The 20,000-nt window shown below is 42.7% G+C and overlaps 1 protein-coding gene across 8 annotated transcripts in view; it reads right to left on the reverse strand.

Annotated features, from left to right (window-relative positions):
- Window positions 1-20,000, reverse strand: part of LOC147012981 (phospholipid-transporting ATPase IF-like) — a 166,292-nt gene that overhangs the window by 114,880 nt on the left and 31,412 nt on the right. For 6 of the 8 annotated variants that reach the window (XM_085854394.1, XM_085854401.1, XM_085854399.1 and 3 more), the window contains one exon: window positions 18,430-18,568. In XM_085854394.1, coding sequence (XP_085710520.1) covers window positions 18,430-18,435 — 6 coding nt within the window. In that variant the 5' untranslated portion in view covers window positions 18,436-18,568. Of the gene's footprint in view, window positions 1-5,273; window positions 5,475-18,429; window positions 18,569-20,000 lie in introns of those variants that run through there. The other 2 variants (XM_085854400.1, XM_085854402.1) reach the window with 2 other exon arrangements.

Consider the following 20,000-nt stretch of genomic DNA (forward strand, 5'->3'; position numbering starts at 1 on the left):
TTCGAGGAGATGTTGCGTGCGTGGGACGGACGACTCGGCCAGCAGGGACGCAGAGTGCTGGTCTGTCTCGATAACTTCTCTGGCCACCCTCCCGAGCTCGAGCTGAACAACATCCAACTGGTCTTCTCCCCACCCAACACGACAGCCAATTCGCAACCAATGGATCAGGGAATCGTAGAGAACCTCAAGCGCCACTACAAGAAGCTCCTGCTATGCCGCCGGCTTGAGGCCATAGACGAGGGAAAGGAGTTCAAGTTCACGTTGCTCGACGCTCTACACGTCGCCTGGCGTGCTTGGGAGCAGGTCGGCAAGTCGACGATCAGGAACTGTTTCGCGAAGGCCAAGTTCATGGAAGAGGAGATCCAAACTGAGCCACAGGATGCGGAGCTGCCCGACATCTGGGAAGCTCTGCCTGCCGAGAAAAAGATGCACGAGAACGAGGAGATCGAGCTGTCTGACTTTCTCGAAGCCGACGAGCGCCTCGCGACTGGCGGGTATTTCACGCTGGAGGAGATTGCGGAGGAGATTCTGTGCAGTGAGGAGCCGGTGGAAAGCGAAGATGACGAGGTAACTGTCGAGGAGGAAATCGTTCCGTTCGAGGAAGCCCAGCGCGCTTGTAGCACCGTCCGGAAGTTCATGCAGCAGAGAAGCGGGAAGCCCAGTGTGATGCAAGCGTGCGATCGGCCGAAAGAAGATGCGCCAGACGACGATTCTTGAAAGCTTTGTGTGTCGTGAATTTCTCGCCATGCCATATGTTAGTGTGTGAACTCTGTTAGTGTGTGTATGTTCTCCATTTGCTTAGCTTATACAACAGTCATGCCTTTTACTTGCTGGAATAAATTTTGTCTAAAGATTAACTACAGATGGGTAACTTGAGAAAATAAGGCCGTTTTTACAAAATCTCGTTACTATGCCACTCTCGCTACTATGCCACTTTTGCTCGGTCCCGACGGGTGGCATAGTAACGAGCTTTGACTGTATCTATATATATATATATATATATATATATACACATATATATATATATATATATACATATATATATATATATATATATATATATATATATATATACACATATATATACACACACACACACACACACACACACACACACACACACACACACACACACACACACACACACACACACACACACACACACACGTGTAGGACTATATCCAATGGAGATCGGGGTAGTGCTCATCACACTCCACATGTTTTTGATTATATATGTACATCACACACGCACGCACCTATTTGGCCAAAAACTTGTCACCAATAAAGATAGTCCAGAAGCTACATCCATAACTTATTTAATTTCTTGTGGTTTTGAACTTTATTCAAATGAAGCACCCTCCCGGTAGTGTGAAATTTCTGCTATTTTTCAGTCATACATACATGTATATATATATATATATATATATATATATATATATATATATATATATATATATATATATATATATATATATATATAATACATATAATACATATATATAATACATTTTTTTTTCTTTTTAAAGCAGAAACATGTTGAATGTCCTGAGTCTTGCACAGTTGACCAAAATATTGATTAAAAAAAAAAAGGACTACATAAAGAAAGACAAAAATTGGGCTTTTGCTTGTTCTGCCACAGTCTGACATACAGTTAAAAATAAATATCCAAGATAAGCCAATTCAAAATGTTAACAGCTTTTATTGGGGAAATACAACAGATACTCGTTTTTGCAATATATAACCTTTCCCATGCATCGCCATGAAAATGCCACACTGCAAAAAAAAAAAACAGCCAACAAAATAAAAATAAATAACATGACCAATGTAATCTCTCCAAGCCAGAAACCCACATTTATCACCAACAAACAAGACCACAATGCTTGGCACCCGAGACCGATGTATCGAGCACAGAGCAATGGCCATACCCTTTGAATGGCCACAAAAAGACATTATTGAACATGAACCATGAATAACAACAGGTCGTGGCAGGCCGAATACATGGCTAATGATTACATGATGGTAAACAAGCTGTTTGCTAAGGACTGAAGGTCATCGTGACAAATCAGGATGATACTGATGATAATGGGAGGTCAGTTGTAAGTAATCAACATGTTAGATGGGTTAAGCACTTTGATATTATGGAGGATGGTCTGCAAATATTTGTGGCTATTCATCCACAAAGTGATCACATTCGATTGGGATCGTCAACCATAACGCATGCACGGTGGACAGTCATCCTGATGGACACCGGATGATCTATTTGACAGAGGGCTTGCATTAGCTTATGCAAGCTGATGGGATTTGTTGTTTATGGTTGTTAGGGAGGCAAGTGCTGAGTTTCAAGAAAAAATAAAAAAATAAAAAGAACATTGAGAAAACGAATAAAGAATACAAAACTTATAAAACTGAAATTTCCAACCACTGATAGAAATTCAAGCAAGCCAGGCAATCCTGGTTAGCTGCTTTGGAGGCACCAAATCACAAGCTGCAGATTTATATGAATCTACTAGAAAAAGTACCTGTGCCCAGAGACAGGAAAGTTAAAGTTCATCTTTCAATTTAAATTATTGCACCGACTTTTAAAAGGTCAACTGTGTTGCTGTCCAAAAAAAAAAAAAATCTGGCTTTTCACATCGAAACGAATTGGTCATCCTGTTTGCCACCAATATAGCATGTACCTTTTGACATTTACACATGGTACATGCTTGGAAGCCTCAATAGTGCATGTTTCTGTCTGCGCTGTCGCTGATGATTCACCAATAAGCGATGAAAATGGTCTGGCAGCTGAGGGGGTGTGCAGCATTGGGATTTTCATGTATATGCTATTTGTGAATGTCCTTACAGCTGTGGAGGAACTTTGGGAAGGGTTTGAAATAGCAAAGAGCTTACCTTGTGTTGCCTTTCATGGTCGTTTTATGCAGTTTCTTCGGCAAGAACATGGGAGGAATTGATGTGTGTGTGTGTGTGTGTGTGTGTGTGTGTGTGTGTGTGTGTGTGTGCGCGCGCAGGCAGAGACTACCCAGCGCTGCCTATGAGGGGGATACCCAGTGCTGCTCGAGATTGGGGGGGGGGGGTGCACTTTTCCGAGCGAGGGTTTTAGGACATATTTGACATCGAAAAATTATGGAGTTATTGGCCTGGTGGTGGTTACCATTTGCCTGCGGGCTGGCAGCAGCTCTATCTGACACCACATCCAAATATACACTTTAAAGCGGCCTTTGGTGGCTTCAAAACGTACATCAAGACCAATGTGCATTAGCTTAAAAACTAAACCCTTGCCCAGATACCTACAGCCAAAATTTGGGGCCTCTAAGTGCTACGGTTCTGCTCTGAAAAAGTAATGTACAAAAGCACAAAACACAAAGAAAATAGATGTATAATTAAAAACACATGCACACAATCACCCTTTTCTGTGCCATCTATCTATGTGTGCGTGTCTGTGTCGACACCTGCGATTAACATTACAAACTCTCATCCCAAAGGTACAGAGAAAGTTCAAGCAATCAAGAAACATGGCAAGAGGTAACGGATTGTATGACAACACCGAAAACCAACAACGTCCTATAAAACCAACACACAAAATATATTGCGCTTTCCAATGATACTGGTTTTGTGTGTGGACAATCCGGTATTTGATATCGGGAATGTTTTGAAAAAATATAAAAATAAGAAAGTTTTAAAAAAACGGTTCACAATTATGCTTTCTCAGGGTCAATAACATGATGCTGGAACCTCATGTTCAGACTTTATTTTGTGCGTCAGTGCCAAGGTTCATGCAAGAACTCGAACACATAATGGATCAGGACATAACAGAACAAAGAGAACAGTGGAAAGAAAGGGGTTGAGGGTGGGGGGGGGTGGTGGGGGGTTGGTGGGGGGGGAAGGACAATGTGGAGGAACAATGAAAGCAAGGGGAGGACACTGTGGGTGAACAGGATGGATACAGGGTCAAACTCTCAATCACAGAAGTGGAAACCCAGAAAGAGGTGGGCTTTGGGGGAGTGGGTGTTATTGAAGGTAGAAAAGATTATGTCTGCAGATGGAGGATGATGTAAGATGATGATGAACAGCCATCATGAAGCCCTTTTTGAAAGCGTTTAACCCTATTCAGGCTGTGGGGGGGGGGGGTGGTGTCAAAATGACCCCCCCCCACACCTCATAGCAACTTTGCTATTTCGCCTTAACCCCCGCAAAGTGTCAAATACTATTTCATGAACATGACATGACCTTTGAAAGTCTTGCAGATCTTTTGACACCAAATTTAATATCTTTCAAAAGATTTGATTACGTATAAAATTAGCATACTTGTATAATTAATCAGGAGACAATATTAAAAAAAATGGACATTTTATCGCTAATTCAAAGGTATAGAAATGTTAAGATTTCTCCATCTCCACCAAATTTAGTGTCAATCGGACATTCCATCTCCGAGATCTTGGAAGTGGGGAGTGGGGGGGGGGGGGCTCAAACAGTCCAAACATCCTTCAAAGAGCCTCAATATGGTTCGAGCGAAGTTAAATGATGGAATTGTGTCCTGTTTACAGCAATTACTTTCTTCAAGTCAAATTATGATTGCAGTAACTGATGACGCTATGACACGTTGGAATCTTTACACGCACAAGCAAATACAGATAGAACATCCAGATTACAGACCATGCTCTTTAATCACCACAACCAAAATGGCAGCAAATACCAAATTGCGTGCAACAGGACAAGGGATATCGAGGACAAAACGCAATAGTTACAGACAGGCTCCAAACAACTTTATATGAGGGTATATGCACAGATATGACATTTGGCTCTACAAATACAGGATTACAAAAGTAAAAAGAGAATCAAGTACAAGTAAACACAAACCCATATTGCATCAACACAAACCATTGTGGAGAAGCATCTATAATATTACGATCCTGTATGCATTCAACATCAGCTTTGATCGACGTAAAATTACACTACTAGTCATTTAAACAAAATAGCTTGTTGAACGAGAAAACAAATGACCAATAGTAGGATATTTTTGAAAATAAAATAATTTTTTTTTACGATAGTCCAGCATTAACATCATTTTAATACCTGTTAGGTTCCGTGGCAATGGTGTAGTTTACATGTGAAGGGAAAACAGTCTGTGTATTAGCAGGAAGGCACTGGTCTATGAACGCCACATGCCATTGCCTTTAAGTTTATTTCAACAGATAAAACAGTACAACTTGGTTTAAACCCCCGAGATGATACATGTTCAACTATAAATGTATAAAACACACTGGTTGGCAAACCTGAGTAGGATCCAATCACATGGTACAGCAAACTTGCAATGAAAGAGGATGTCTCCAAACGGTGTTGAGATATGAGGGTAAATTCAGTTCAACAAGAGATCCTTGGTGTGGTCAAAGTATAGAACAATATCACCCAGAAAGGTCCACCCATCCGCTCTCTGGCTCTCACTCCCGTCGCTAACTCACCTCTGGTCAAATAAGCCAAGCGGAGAACAGAACAGGTTTGTTTTTATCTGTGACAGCCCTTTCCCTACATCACCCTCCCACCACTCCCCAACCATGAAGCTTCCTGTATCTTCCTTCTCAATCCATCGCAACACCCTCCCCTTGTCTCTGTGTCTCTCTGTCTGTCTCTCTCTCCCTCTATTCTCATTCTGCCAAATACGTTGATATGGTTATGCTAACCACCGTGAAGATCAATGGGAAGCCGACACGTTGGATGTTACCAATGAAGCTTCCCTTCGATCTCACAGCAGTTGGCATACCTCGATCAACGTCCTGTTGATTTCATCCATCGTTAAACCTGGCCGTCGATGAGATCAACACTTGCTTTCACTAACCAGACTAGTTCTTTATTCTACCCACAAATACTCAAACTTCAAATAGAGTGATGATAATTATGAAACTGCAGACAAACTTGGCTTTTTGAAGACAAGAGGTGGCTATTTTAAAACACAAAAATATTGGAAATACTACAAAAATAACAATGAGGCTCAATGACAAAAAGAAAAAAAAAAGAAAAGATGTCAGAGAGGCTTGGACGTACAAAATAAATAAATAAATAAAATAAATCATCAACAAATGACTTTGCAATAGGACAAAATTAACTTCTTATATTACTCTCACCTTCTTGCAAGGCACTCAAGGCCACCTGCAAATCAAATTCGATCATTAAATTCTCTTCCATCATGCATTTATTTATCATATTTCATTACAAACAGATACAATATCAGTATAGGAATACAGAATGACATGATAGCGAAGTCAATGGCATGTCCTCGCAAATCGCCACGCTTCCCACATAAAGCAAAGTTGAAAGATGGCACAAAGTTCCACCAAGAATGACCCAATATCAAATTTAGAGTTAAAACTCCCCCCCCCAACCCTCCCCTCCCTAACCCCCAACCCCCGTGGCCTCAACTCCCCACCCCCTGGGGCATGAGTTGGGGTCAAAAAAAAAAAAAAAGATTCATTATACATTTCAAGCGTCTTCCAATGTTGATTGCACATACAAAGTTTCGTTTTAAAATGTTTAAAATACTGCTCGTAATTACATTTCCCAGCATTTGACGTTTTGATCCTGCCCCAGGAGGATCACAGAAGTGGAAACCCAGAAAGAGGTGGGCTTTGGGGGGAGTGGGTGTTATTGAAGGTAGAAAAGATCATGTCTGCAGATGGAGGATGATGTAAGATGATGATGAACAGCCATCATGAAGCCCTTTTTGAAAGCTTTTAACCCTATTCAGGCTGGCGGGGGGGGGGGGGAGGGTGGTGTCAAAATGACCGCCCCCTGAACAGGATAACTGTTCTTGCACATTCTTGCCACAAGGTAAACAGAACAAGTTTAGTGAATTTCTGCCCAACCGATTAGGAGATAGCATGATGGACGGACAGAGACAGAAAGACAGACAGACAGACAAACAGACAGAGAAGGACAGATTACAATATCCCCCCCACCCCCTCCCATTTTTTTTAAAAAAGCGTGGATATAATTAAAGGCCATACACACGGAACATACTTGTCCACCTGCATTACTATTACATCGTGATGCATGTGAAACTAGTAATTCCATCAATCTCAAGGAAGATTTTAGAATGAAAGGTTTAAAAAAAAATTTAAAAAAAATAATAGAAAGAACCTGCAATATTCAAATTTCTACTCTTGGCCTCTCTTTGATGGGAGAGTGTAAAGATGTAAAGACAACAATCATTCATCAGCTGCAAGCTCGTCCCACAAGCCCAAGTCTATCTGCTCCTTCCCTATTTATAATTATAACACCACCTCTTAAATGGACCCTCACTCACCTCTCCACCAACACTGAACTACTGGAGCCCACCCCTCCTCTCCTCAGTGCAGAGCTTGTGGAACTGGTTGTTCCACACATGAGAGAGGTGGGGGGAATGGGGGGAGGAGGAGAGTCACATCATACAAGAACAGAACAGATTCTCAACCCCATGTGTGGCTTTAAAAGAGGAAGTAGGCAAGTGAGAAAAGAAAAATGGAGGAGGAAGTACATGCAGTTGCCATTGAAAAGCAGAGGGGGAAGCATGGGATTGTCAAAAAAAAGGAGAACAGATAATGGAGAAAGAAAGAGAAAACGAGAACAGAGGAAACTGGAAGGACACTCAGTGGAGTGCATACCTCCGCCACGCAATACCTGATCCAGTGGAACATATTGTTGCGGGCTGGAGGTCCGGTGGTGAGAACGACCACTAGGTGGGGGAGGTTACGTCGTCTCCCACCTGACTCCCCGGAATTGTAGGCCGTCGCTCACAGACAACTCCTTGAGCCAGCGGGTCGCTGAACCGACCGTGGAATGCCAATTTCTCAACCGCATAGCGTAGGGTCTTTTTGTCTACATCCAATTTACCGAATTAAATACGCGATTTCGACCATCGGGGAACCACGCCCTCGGCACATGTTGCTCAAACCGGGTCACTCTACCGACTGCGGTAGAGTTCCAACTACCGACTACCAACTCCGGTTTGGGTGCAGTCGAGCGGAACTGCCAAAGCCGTGCCGGCTGGAATGAACGGATTATCGGGTATAAAAACCCGGCTAAAACTCAGGTCCGAACCATGCTGGACCAATGAAAGAAAGGACGGAAACGAACTGGGAACATTTCTACAGTAATTTATTTACAACAAAGAAGACACAAAGCAAGACTTATCGTGGATATGCAAGCAAGAATTTACAATGATGGAAAACACTTAACAGTTCTACTTATAAGAGGGGCCCACACTCAGACGATTTATTGAAAGATCCCCGCAACCAGAGAGGGAGAGACAAGCTGGGGGTCGCAGTTCACGTGGGTACCTGCACGTTGAAGGGAGGAAGTGCTCCACGGTGCGGCACCTGCTATTGGTCGTGCGGCTCGGCCCGCAGTCACACGCGTGGGGCTCGTGCCCATGGAGGAAACTGAGCGGGGCAGTCGGAGTCCCAGGGCGGTGATCAAGGTCGCGGACGGGACCCAGGAAAACTCCATGAGCGCCAGCAAAATGTAGAACGCAGACCAACTAACTTGCTCCTCCAAAAGTACTCTCTCAGAACCCCCAAAGAACTCTCGAGACAGCTCTCCACAGAACTCTCGTTCCTCCTCCAAGAGACTTACTCAGAACCAACGACCGAACCCCCCTCAGAACTCTCCACTGAGGATGACGTTATAACTTTTATGGACCTCCCCAAGCGGGGCGGGGGCTCGGTGGAACAGACGTCACTGTGTGCCCTGATTGGACGGGGCTCCCATGGGTTCGCCCTTTCTGGGCGGGGTTTCGGCCATGCAGGGAAAACCCCGCCCCCACTCCACGCATGCCCATACTCATCAAAAAGAAGTTACAAAGTTTGTGGAAGCCGAGAAGGAACTGCCAGAGATTCTGCCTCGGACAGCGAGTCGATGGTAAGGCGAGTGAAGCGCTTGTTCAGTGGTGTTGTCGGTTTGTTTGGTGGATGGTCTTAGATGGTTTGTCGGATGGTTCGTTGGATGTAATAACGTACCTTAAAGAACATCGCAACGCACACCTTTGATTCTCCCACTAGACAAAAGGAAGGGACCCGTCTCACATGTACTTAACGGAATAACTGACCTTTGGGACATCTGTATGTTTGAATGCATATGGTTTCCAGATCCGTAACAATGTAGAGCCCAACAACTTTTTGAAATATCATGCTATGCATCAGTGTAGCCCTATTGCTCAATGGTGAACAATCACTTTTAAAAATTTTAATCCAGATCTTTACAAAAATTGAATTAATTCTTCCTTGTCACACACTGAACGTGTCGACCCCATTTTGCCCAAATCCGTCCACAACTTTTTGAGAAATCCTGCACATAAAGACAGACGCATAGACAGACAGACAAACAAGCAGACAGACAGGGGTGAAACATATCCTTCTTCCACTTTTGGTGGCGGAGGAAACAAGTTTGCCAAAAAATAAATAAAAAGATGGGGAAAGTAGAAAAAGTTAAAAGGAAACTCGTGCAAGTATCAGATGACAAAAGAGAATGGAGAACATAGATTGAGAGAAAGGTGAAAGGACAAAGCCTGGGTCTATAATGATGAGCAGGAAGTGCAGCAGTTTCGAGAGAGAGAACACCATGCATTTGTTCTACACAAGGCCTATTTGCGCATTGGCACCATTCTTTGAGCATATGCCTACAAATGTGCTTTCACACAAGAACAAGCTTCACATCCTGACAGTACCGGCCAGATCAGGTACTGTCAGGTTGTGGACAGATTCGGACGAAACTTGGTGGACAAGTTGGTGTGTGACGACGAATTGATTAGATTTTGAAGATCCGAATCCGGATCTGGATATGAGAGTTATTTAATTTTTAAAGTGACTCTTCACCATTGAGAGATTGGGCCAAAAACGATATAGCACTGTACAGCATGATATTTCAAAAATGTATTGGGCCCGATATGTTCTCGTGGATCAGGCATTATGTGGCGGAGTATGCACTCTATTGAGTGCTCTTCTAGTTTGATATGTAACAAATTGTTTATTTTTCACTAGCAAAGGTACCGGGTGTTGTGGGGCAACGCCAGATCCCTCCTCCCACCCCTTCCTTACCTTATCTCTCCCTCATCCCACCCATTCCCCTCCCTCATCCCACCCATTCCCCTCCCTCATCCCACATCCCACCCATTCCCCTCCCTCATCCCATCAATTTCCCTCCCTCATTCCACTCATTTCTCTCCCTAATCCAACCCATTTCCCACCATAATCCCACCCATTCCCCACCATAATCCCACTCATTCCCCGCCCTAATCCAACCCATTCCACTGCCTCCTACCTCCCCCCCAACCGGACTCCCACCCTTTCCCATCTCTCCTCCAACCCCACCCCTTCCTCCACTTACCTCAACACCCCCCTCCGGACTGCCACCCCCTTCCCCTCCTTCGTCCACCTCCCCAAAAGGAATTTTTTGCAGGGTGTAAGTTCTATTTGGAGAACTTACTTCAGGTGGTAACGTTTTTGAGACAAACTTTTTTTTTTCACTCTTGAGTGTTATGTCATTAGATGAGCAGTAAAATTACCTGAAGATGGATGAACGTACAAGTTATGTTTGTATTATTTTCGGTTTTTGAATAATTAGCGATTAACGCATTTGAGAGGCCACGTGACTTTCTTCGCTGAACTTTGTGATCGTTGGTATGTCTTGAATAACAATTATTTTCTTAATATTCTTAATTAAGTCATAGACTCCACTGTAGGAGCTGGGCTCACCCAATGAGCATCGCATGGTGGCAGGGCTGACCAATGGGGAGACAACCCTCCAGATGGTTTGAACCACGCGGAACAAGCATCCAAGGACCAATGTAGCACTAAACAGTGCAGCTGGATGCTGGTCGGTCCCGAGGCCCCACCTCTGAGAGGGACAATATAAGCCAGGAGACTTCAAGGCCTCAGGGCCCGCACGCGTCTGGGAAAAGAGAAGTCAAGGAGGAACCTATGGAGGCTGAACCTGTGAGAACGAACGGGCTGGTTCTGAAGTGCAGCAGAGAGCTGACAAGCCACGAAGTTTCCCTGGAGACACCAGGAAAACACACTGACTTACACTTTCTGTCTCTGGCTTTCCCTACATCTAATTTGTTCACTCTGAATACACGAGTGTACTTGACTAAGTATACAAAAAATAAAAATAAAAGAATATTTGTATCACGTCTATGCATCTTGCAAGATCCCATTGGGAAATGCATCATCGTGGGGATATAAAACTTGCTTATTTACATATTGTAACAGCTGGCTCAACATAATCTCTGAAAGATAAAATTCTTTACAATGCTGATAAAAAAAAGAAAAATATTAAAGAAGGATTTATTGATGGAACAAGAATGAATTAATCGAGAGAGGGCAAAACGGTTATTCAAAGTAAAGGAATGCCTTTAAAAGATAGGGAAGAGTAAGAATGAATTTTTCATTCAATTTCAAAAGAAAAAATAAAAGGATGGGATTGTTTTGCAAAACAGCTCAGAAAAAGAATGGCCCACACTCGGCAAACCATAATTAATGGCCCAGCTGCCTTGACTTTGTCCAGAGAAAGAAAGAACGATTTTAAATTTTAAACCTTGACAGCAGCAAGTCATGAAAATGTTGGCTGGAAGTGTGGAGGCAATTTACAAATTTGCTTTCAGAAAATTAATCAAAATTGGCACCAGTTGTTGAAGCAATTCCTATCCACCATGCACATTCTAGTCTTCAGTTTTCTCCGACATCACCCCGCATACAAGTAGTAACTACAACACACAATTGAATGGGCAATGTACAGGGTCAAAACATCAGAATCAAAGGAAATAACTTTGCTGAATTAAAAATAATAGTAATAATAGAGAATGTGTTTGAGGTGGATAGGATGTCAGGGACCGATAGAATCACACAACCCCCCACCCCATCCGCATAGTCCAGATTCAATTCCACTTAATCAACTTGTTTGGGGACACCTGAAATAAGCAGTTTCGACCACATGAGCTGTAATTTATACTCTTGAATATCTGGAGAATTAAATCAGGAACGAATGTGCGAAAATCCGAAAGGACCGTCTGGAACCCCCCCTCCCCCCAATATTTCTCAACAATCCTCTTGAAGAAGTCCTTTCATTCAAACTTTTGGGTCTCACTATCTGTCATGATCTTTCCTGGGAAAGCTACATTTCCAACCTGGTCTTCAAAGCCAGTCGCCAACTGGGAATCCTCCATCGGGCAAAGTCCTTAATCGGCCTACCTGAGTTCCTGACCACATACAAAGCTTTTGTCTGCAGCCTGATGGAGTACTGCTTTCCCTCTGGGCTGGTGCTCCCATCTTCATGCTGTGGAAACCAAGGCATTTAAGATCATTGGTATCCCCTATGATGAGGCCTAGTCTTTGGGTCTCTCAATCTCTCACCACAGGCAGGTCGGTGGTCTTTCTGTCTTCTACCATCTCCTCTCAGACCTCATCCCCCCCTGCTCTGTCTGCTATCAGTCCCGCCTATATTCCTGCAGGGTGCTCAAGGTCCGCCAGCAACCCCCTTCTGGTTAAACTACTAAAATCAAGAATCACTGCTCACCTTTATTACTCTTTTTTTCCACCACCTTTGGAACAAACTCCTACACACTCTTCAATTCCACTCTTCCTTCCAGGTCTTCAAAACAGCTGTTCACCACCATCTCATATCTTCCCCCATCCTTCCTGAAACTCACTGTAGTGTCCTTCTTGTTCACCCTGCCCCATCCCTCTCCATTCCACAGATCTCATAATGTGTCTCTTGCCCACTATTTTGTGCTTCCATCTCCCATCCCTTTTGGCTCCTACTCCCCTTGTTATATGCTCTGTGTGTTGGCTCTTATACAAGCCTTGACATTGTCTATAAAAGGAAAAATAAATAAAATAATAATAAAAAAAATAATAAAAACAAGCAGTCATAGACTGGTACTTACGAAATCATCAACTTGACCTCTGACCTTGTCTAATAAAAGCTGTCTCTAGAGAAGGTAGCGACGCAAACCAGAAGTTTCTACGATGATTCTGTACCAAACCATCAAAAATCGTAATGTCGACCGAAGCAAAAATCTACATTTCTCCACGCAATTATTTAATATTATTTTATCAAAATCACAAAACCGTAATATTCGGCCTTCCACCAACAATCTTTACATAATCTGACGGCTTAGTGAGTCAGGCATGCGACGATAACCTTTATTGGGATAAAAAAAGACTTTTCAACACCATCTTTATCGAAAACACCGTCAGCGCGCACACGCAAAACCTTTACGTGACTCAACGACGCGTCTGTTCGAGCGCGCTGCACCACATGACGAGCCGTGACGCGGCGAGTGAAATATTTTTTATACTATCTTAAAACGTCTCCAAAACATCCGATTTTTACCAGAATTTCGTCAACCAAGTGTTAAGCGTCCTAAGCGATCGCAAAAACCGAAGACAAAATTAAAATCGAAGTTAAAACGAACTCGTAACGTCGACTGAAAAAAATACTCCATTTCTCCACATGAATTTACGGAATTATGTTTGACCTCACTGTGACCTTGACCTTTGAACGATTTGGACCAAAATCTAATCAGCGCTAGCCATCACCCTCCTGAATCACGTGGTGTAATTTGACATTGGTAGCTTCTTCCGTTCGAGTTATCGTGCCTACAAACACACAAACAGAGGACTGAAGTCATCAATATAGATTTCGTAAGTAATGATAACAACAACAACAACAAAAAAAAGAGTCAATGTTCTGAAACATTTAAATAAACCTACATACAACAACTGATATGTGTATGCATGTCAGTAAAACAAATATCTCGACGATTCCAGACTTTTGAAACACCCCATATTAAAGGCATGCAGTTTCAAATAAATACAAACAAGGAAGAAAAAAACAAACAAAAAACTCCACTAACCAGGTCCAACATGATTGTGTGCATGGAGCTGCAATACCCAAGTAGTTACGCACTTGCTATCGTCTAAGGTGAAGTTTATCATAAATCGAAAGGATATGTTTAACCAGGATGTTTAAAACTTTTTATTTTCTCCTCCTGAGATTGTAATTTGACTATCATACACCACTGGACATCTTAAAAACATTTCCTGGAATTTCATTGCTGCAAGAAATTAGAAATGAATTCCTTGACTGTTTACTTTGACCTGTGGTTTTGAAGAGCACAAGATCATGTTCTTGAACCACATGACAAATAATTTTCTGGAATCGAATCCATAATTCATTCCATGGAGGAAATGACACCCATTTTAATACAACTAGGCAGGCCTCCCATCACCTCACTTAAAAGACAAGCATGTTGTACTTCAACATACTGCATGTCCATCTGTGAGTCTCAATGATGATGTAACATGAAGTAAAACACATGAACAAGGATGTATTGCTCTTCAAATCGTCTTGTAGAAAATATATATTTAATTTAAAAATCATAATAAAAACAGGACCCTTGTTAACACTTAATTGTTGTTGTTCCGGCTGTGGATGTTGTATGTGTGCCCCAATCATGCACAGTGTTCTACGAAAGCAGAAACTTTTTATGATAAAGCGTTACGGATGAAGAAACTCGGCTCATTTTATATTAAATATGGATTAGCACTACAAGCCTGAAAATAAATTGTTTGATACATATCAATTCACACCCACCCACCCACATTTAAGCCTTCTTTCCCCATACTACATTCCCTTTCCTTGTCCTCCCTTCTGCCAATTTCTATTTTCTAAACTCCCTCACCACCTCACCCTCAGTGCATATGTAATAAACAGGTGGACACTTATCATAAACTTGGAAGATTTAGAAGATTAGACAAAAAAACAAAATTACAATCTCTGATATTGTGACATTCCAGTTTTTTTTCCCCGACAATACTGTTCTGGATTATCAAATACAACCAATGTTGTTTGGTGCCTGTATTGTAAAATGATTCATTTGTATGGAAAAAGTTTTTGTATCTTCACGGTGTATGTTCGTTCAGAAGGTATGCACACGTGTTCCTGTGCGTTCTCTGTACAAAATTACAACACTACTACAACTACTACTACTACTACTATGTCCCAATTACTCACCCCTTCTTATGAGGATGGTCTGGGAAAGTTTTTGGCCCAAGCATTTCCCAAACTGGCTGGCCAGGCCTGTATTCAACTAAAGGTGGCGGGAATTTCTTAAAATTTGTTGAGGGTGCCGGCAATAACTTACCTACTCTTCATGAAAGACACTATGGGATCTTAAATAGCCACAAACTAATGCTAGCAGATGGAAGACCCAGCTTAATGTCCATTAAAGTAACCGCACTATGTGATGCGACGTGTCTCTGTACAACACAAGCTATATAATACTGGCTTAAATTCTGCCTTTTTCGGATTTTTGTTCTCAACTTTCGAATAACGTATTTGTCAGTCTGTCTCTCACATGCCCTGCTTTCCCTTTATCTTTCAGCTACCGAGAGTATACACCTCCACAAAGTAATAAAACTCATCTCTTTCCCATCTTTGTCCATTTACCCCCAGTAAGCCTCCCTCTATATCCACCCATTTACTATATCATAACTCCATGAGCCTAGATTTTGCAAAACAACCAGACTCGGTGGTGTTGTAATGGGAGTCTGGGAGGTTGGTGGTTCGAACCAAGGCAGAGTCATACTAAACACTTAAAAAAATGGTGTGTGTTGCTTCCTTGCTTGACATTCAGAATTTAAAAGGATAGAGCACAAACAATCCCCATTGGTTGGCATCCATGGGGAGGAGGAAATGCCCCACTGAGTGTGGTGAGAAAAGCGGCACCACTGTTTATGACATCCCCAAGCTTTGTGGCTGTTAAGGATTTGTCTTGTCAGTACGTGTGTGTGTGTGCGTGTGCGTGTGCGTGTGCGTGTGCGTGTGCGTGTGCGTGTGCGTGTGTGCTCCATTTAGGGCCTAAACCTTGTATTAAAAAGTCTCACCCCACCCATGTCACGAAAGGGAAGCGTGTGTGTTGGAGGCTCTCTCAGTTAATATGCAGACACATCAAATAATGGTGGAAAAGGATGGTGCAGAGGTAGCAAACTCACATGTGAGCTATATAGTCCAGGTTAACTTCCCAATAAGACTATAAACTGTTGGATTGGTCCTTCACAGACAGTCACATCGAAAAGAGACAGAGACAAAAAAAACACTTTAAATGGGATACCAATTGTGCAAGTCGAACGACCGCTTTAACTGCGTCGGGATCCTTAGTTTATCTCACACATTTAAACATCGACTTAACTATCTTCCAATGAAAACATCCTCCAACCTCAAAAAAAAAAAAAACCCTTCGATGGATGTCAAGCTGGGTGTCATCTTATCTAATAACATATGTTGGTGGACGTTAAAAACATATGTTCGTGTCTTGCACAAAGAGAAGAGATACAGACAACAGTTATCGTCAATGTCATGAATAAATTATGCCTGGTGTTGGCTTAATGGTTAGAGTGGTGGATTGAATTCATACCAGGTAGGGTTGACTCTGCCTGTCATCCTTCCGAGGTCGGCAAAATGAGTGCCAGCATGCTGGTATACAGTGTTGGAGTGGCGACCCGTCCAGGATTGTGCCCACTACCCACGGAGACTTAGGCAACACCAACGCTCTGCACAGAGAGTATGGTCCCAATGGATGGATTCAAAGTATTCCAGCTTTTCTGCTGAGCACTGTTGCATGAACAACGAATCAAACAGAAGTGGATTTGTTCAGGGTGGAAGGACAATATTTCCAAATCAGAGGTAAGGGCTTTGAAATTAAATACAATTGTACAACCTCTTTACAGAAGACTTGCCTCACCGTTATGAGAACGAGAGCAATCTAGAATTACACCTTGACATTGTAAAGAGCGAAAGACCAGGTTCAAACAATACATCAGTGCTGTCACATATCGCATCCAATCTAACTGCCTTTGAGAAGAAATCCTCCACTCTTTGCCCGTTCAACTCTTCCAGGTGCAGAGCCTGACCATGTACGATGAAAAGTACAAAATATGATAGACATGGCCGCTCACGTTTTCACTAAACACCGTGACAAGGATGGCCAGGGGCCAGGATGGCCTTGCCGCAGTGTCTTATCATCCTCCGATTCAGCCACAAATTGTGCCCCCTCTCCGAGGCGCCGGTGCAGTCATCGACGTGGTAACTTCCATTATTAATGCCCCGCTTTGTAAGCCACTCTGTGTGCTGGCAAGGTCGCAGGTAATGGGCAAAACGGCAAGAAACAGTTCTCTGCAAGGTGTTCACAAAATTGGCTTTCAGCTAGCAAGGCTTCATTGTTTGCTAAAAATAATCGTTTGCAAAAAAAATAAAAAGAATGAAAAAAAGGTTGCTTTAATAATCAGGTCTAGTGCTTTGAAACTTCACAAAATTAGGATTTTGATGCACCATTGGTATCCCATTTAAAGTGCAAGTCGAACGATAGCTTTAACTGTCCCATAATCCAGAGTTTATCTCGATTTCAAATATCGACTATCTCCCAATAATCCCAATCTCCCAATTTCCTCTCTTCCCATTGTAAAGGAATTGCAAGATAAACTACAAAGCATCTCAAAATGCAAAGCCTGTCCGCATTCACTTTGTACTCACGAATGCGGACAGACTGTCAACTAAACTTGACGAAAAGAGCAAATATAAAAATAACGTTAAATTTCTTAACTGGCGTTACCAATATTCTCATAATAAAGGCTTGTTGAAAATTTGATGACAAAAGCTCAAATGGTAAAAAAAGAAAATGCCCTGTAGACAGACACACCTCTCCCCCTATAGAGGGGATGGGACTGAATATGGGTCCGTACAATTAAAACAGGTGTGATGTGCATCAAGTCAATTCCACTTGTTAAACTGTTTGAAATCAATGCTCATGTTCACCTTAAATGGTTATCCCGGTGACTTGCTTTTCATCTTAACAAAACGGCAAGTTATCCCGTGACAAATCTAAAGAGTGAAATGCTTTGTTCGCTCAACCACCAAGTGCATTGATTTGTGATAGACCTAAAAACAACCATAGGCTTGACCAGTCTCTGGTATTTTGGCAAAAAAAGCCTTTTGCGCAACTTGGTGATGTGCCAGGGGCACCCACATAATCATTTATCAGCAGGAATTCTGGCAGAGAGGCATTCATCCATTATCGCTCAGAAGGTAGTGTTCCCCCACCTCCCACCTCCTCCCCTTGCCAGTCAGCCAAAAACATTGCCAAGTTTCTGATTCAGGAGTTCCTCTTGTGCTCGCACAAATTGCCGGTGGGGCAAGCTTCGATCAGCAGGATAGAAATATTGATGGTTCAAAGTTCCAATGTCCCATAAACACAAAAAAGTTCTTCAACGAGATACAGACAACAAGCGAGAATCAATGTAGCAGAAGCAACATTCAGCATCAGCACACAATCCCTTCAAACAAAATCCACGGCTAGAAAGATCACGTTACCAGCTTTCGAGACTCAATTGGTTCGGTATTTACCTCCATCCAGGAAAAAATACGACAAGCTTGACGAGGTCGATTTGCCAAGTATAATCATTACGAAGGATCTTCTCCATCAAAAAAACAAGGAGACAACTTCAACTCTCATGTCGAAAAGTCCTCAATCATCTTGCATGATCTGAAAAAAAAAATTCAAAATGTAATCCATGACATGTACGATCCCATATTTGGATTTAATCGTTGTTGGACAAGAGAAAGAGAAGGAAATCACCATTACATTCATTATAACAAATAACACAAATTTCATGAAAGTAAATGTGAGCCGATTGGCTTGCCGAACGAGACGTGCTTTGAACGCATTTTTCCACATTTAACACTTAACAATTATAATGCATGGCCATGAGAATGAATCAATATTCTTCAGAATGAAGAGAAAAAGTAGACAAAAGGCCTTTATTTTCAGCCATCATCCATTCACATGCCAAACCCCACACGAATGTTCACATCTTGCAATTTCATTTATTGCAACAATTTTCATATCTAACAGTTGGGTGACAGTCGTTTATTTGAGCTGCATGAATGTCACGTGACTGTTATTACCTCCACATTGAAGGTGGATGGAGGTTATGTATTTACCCCTGTTTGTGTGTCTGTCTGTCTGTCTGTCTGTCTGTGAGCAGGATCTCTAAAAAAGTTACAGACGGATTCGGACAAAACTTGGTGGACGAGTTGGATAGATGATAGGAACAAACCAATTAGATTTTGGTTCATGCACAGATGATCCCAGGTATACAACCACGATGTATTATAGGTATATAACCCAGGAAAATAACCAGAGATCCCAGGTATATATTGTTGTGGTTGACGAAATTCGCAAACCACCATTCAGGTCCCGTAGGTGAGATATCTCTGTAAGTATATGTGTAGTTAGCCCCAAACCCGTTGTTTCGAGGGAATAAATGTCATTCATTCGGGCTGCGACCCTTTTAGATAGCCGTTTTTCTTTTACTATCTTTATTTTGGACCAACCGCCATTACTACCACCACAACCACCACCAACCGCATCTCGACAACCACAGCCACCTTCTCAAGAACCGCCTTCACAACATCCACCTTCTCCACACTGCTTTCACACACCAACCACCAACCGCAACGCCGCTTCACAACAACAGCAACGCCAACAGCCACGACCTTTACCGTCACATCTCGCTCTCGCAACCATCGCATCACCGCCATTCCCGCGTCGCTTGTGGGCACCGATCCTGGACTCGTACAGGGCGCGCACCGAGCAGCGGGTGCAAAAACACCAGCCTTTCCGAGAAATCGGTTCCGTCCTATCAGCGAGCGTGGGGCGATTTGGCCCCGCCTCCAGGCGCGTCGGAGTGTAATCGCTATATGCAGATTCGCGAATCAAGAATGATTCACGCCCACTTTTCCTCTGTCCAATGGGGAGCGTGGCTCCGCCCCCGAGCCATTCCTGATCCAAAAATCTGCATATGGTTTCTCCTGTCGCACTATAAAGCGCCGAGCGCGGAGCAAATCGAGTGAGAGTCAGGCAGTTGGACGGAGTTGAGAAGAGTGGAGAGTGGGAGAGTTGGAGAGTTGTGGCA

This window comes from Eptatretus burgeri, chromosome 14, assembly GCF_056783735.1.
Source record: "Eptatretus burgeri isolate ZD-2024b chromosome 14, Ebu_testis_v1, whole genome shotgun sequence".
Taxonomy (NCBI): domain Eukaryota; kingdom Metazoa; phylum Chordata; class Myxini; order Myxiniformes; family Myxinidae; genus Eptatretus; species Eptatretus burgeri.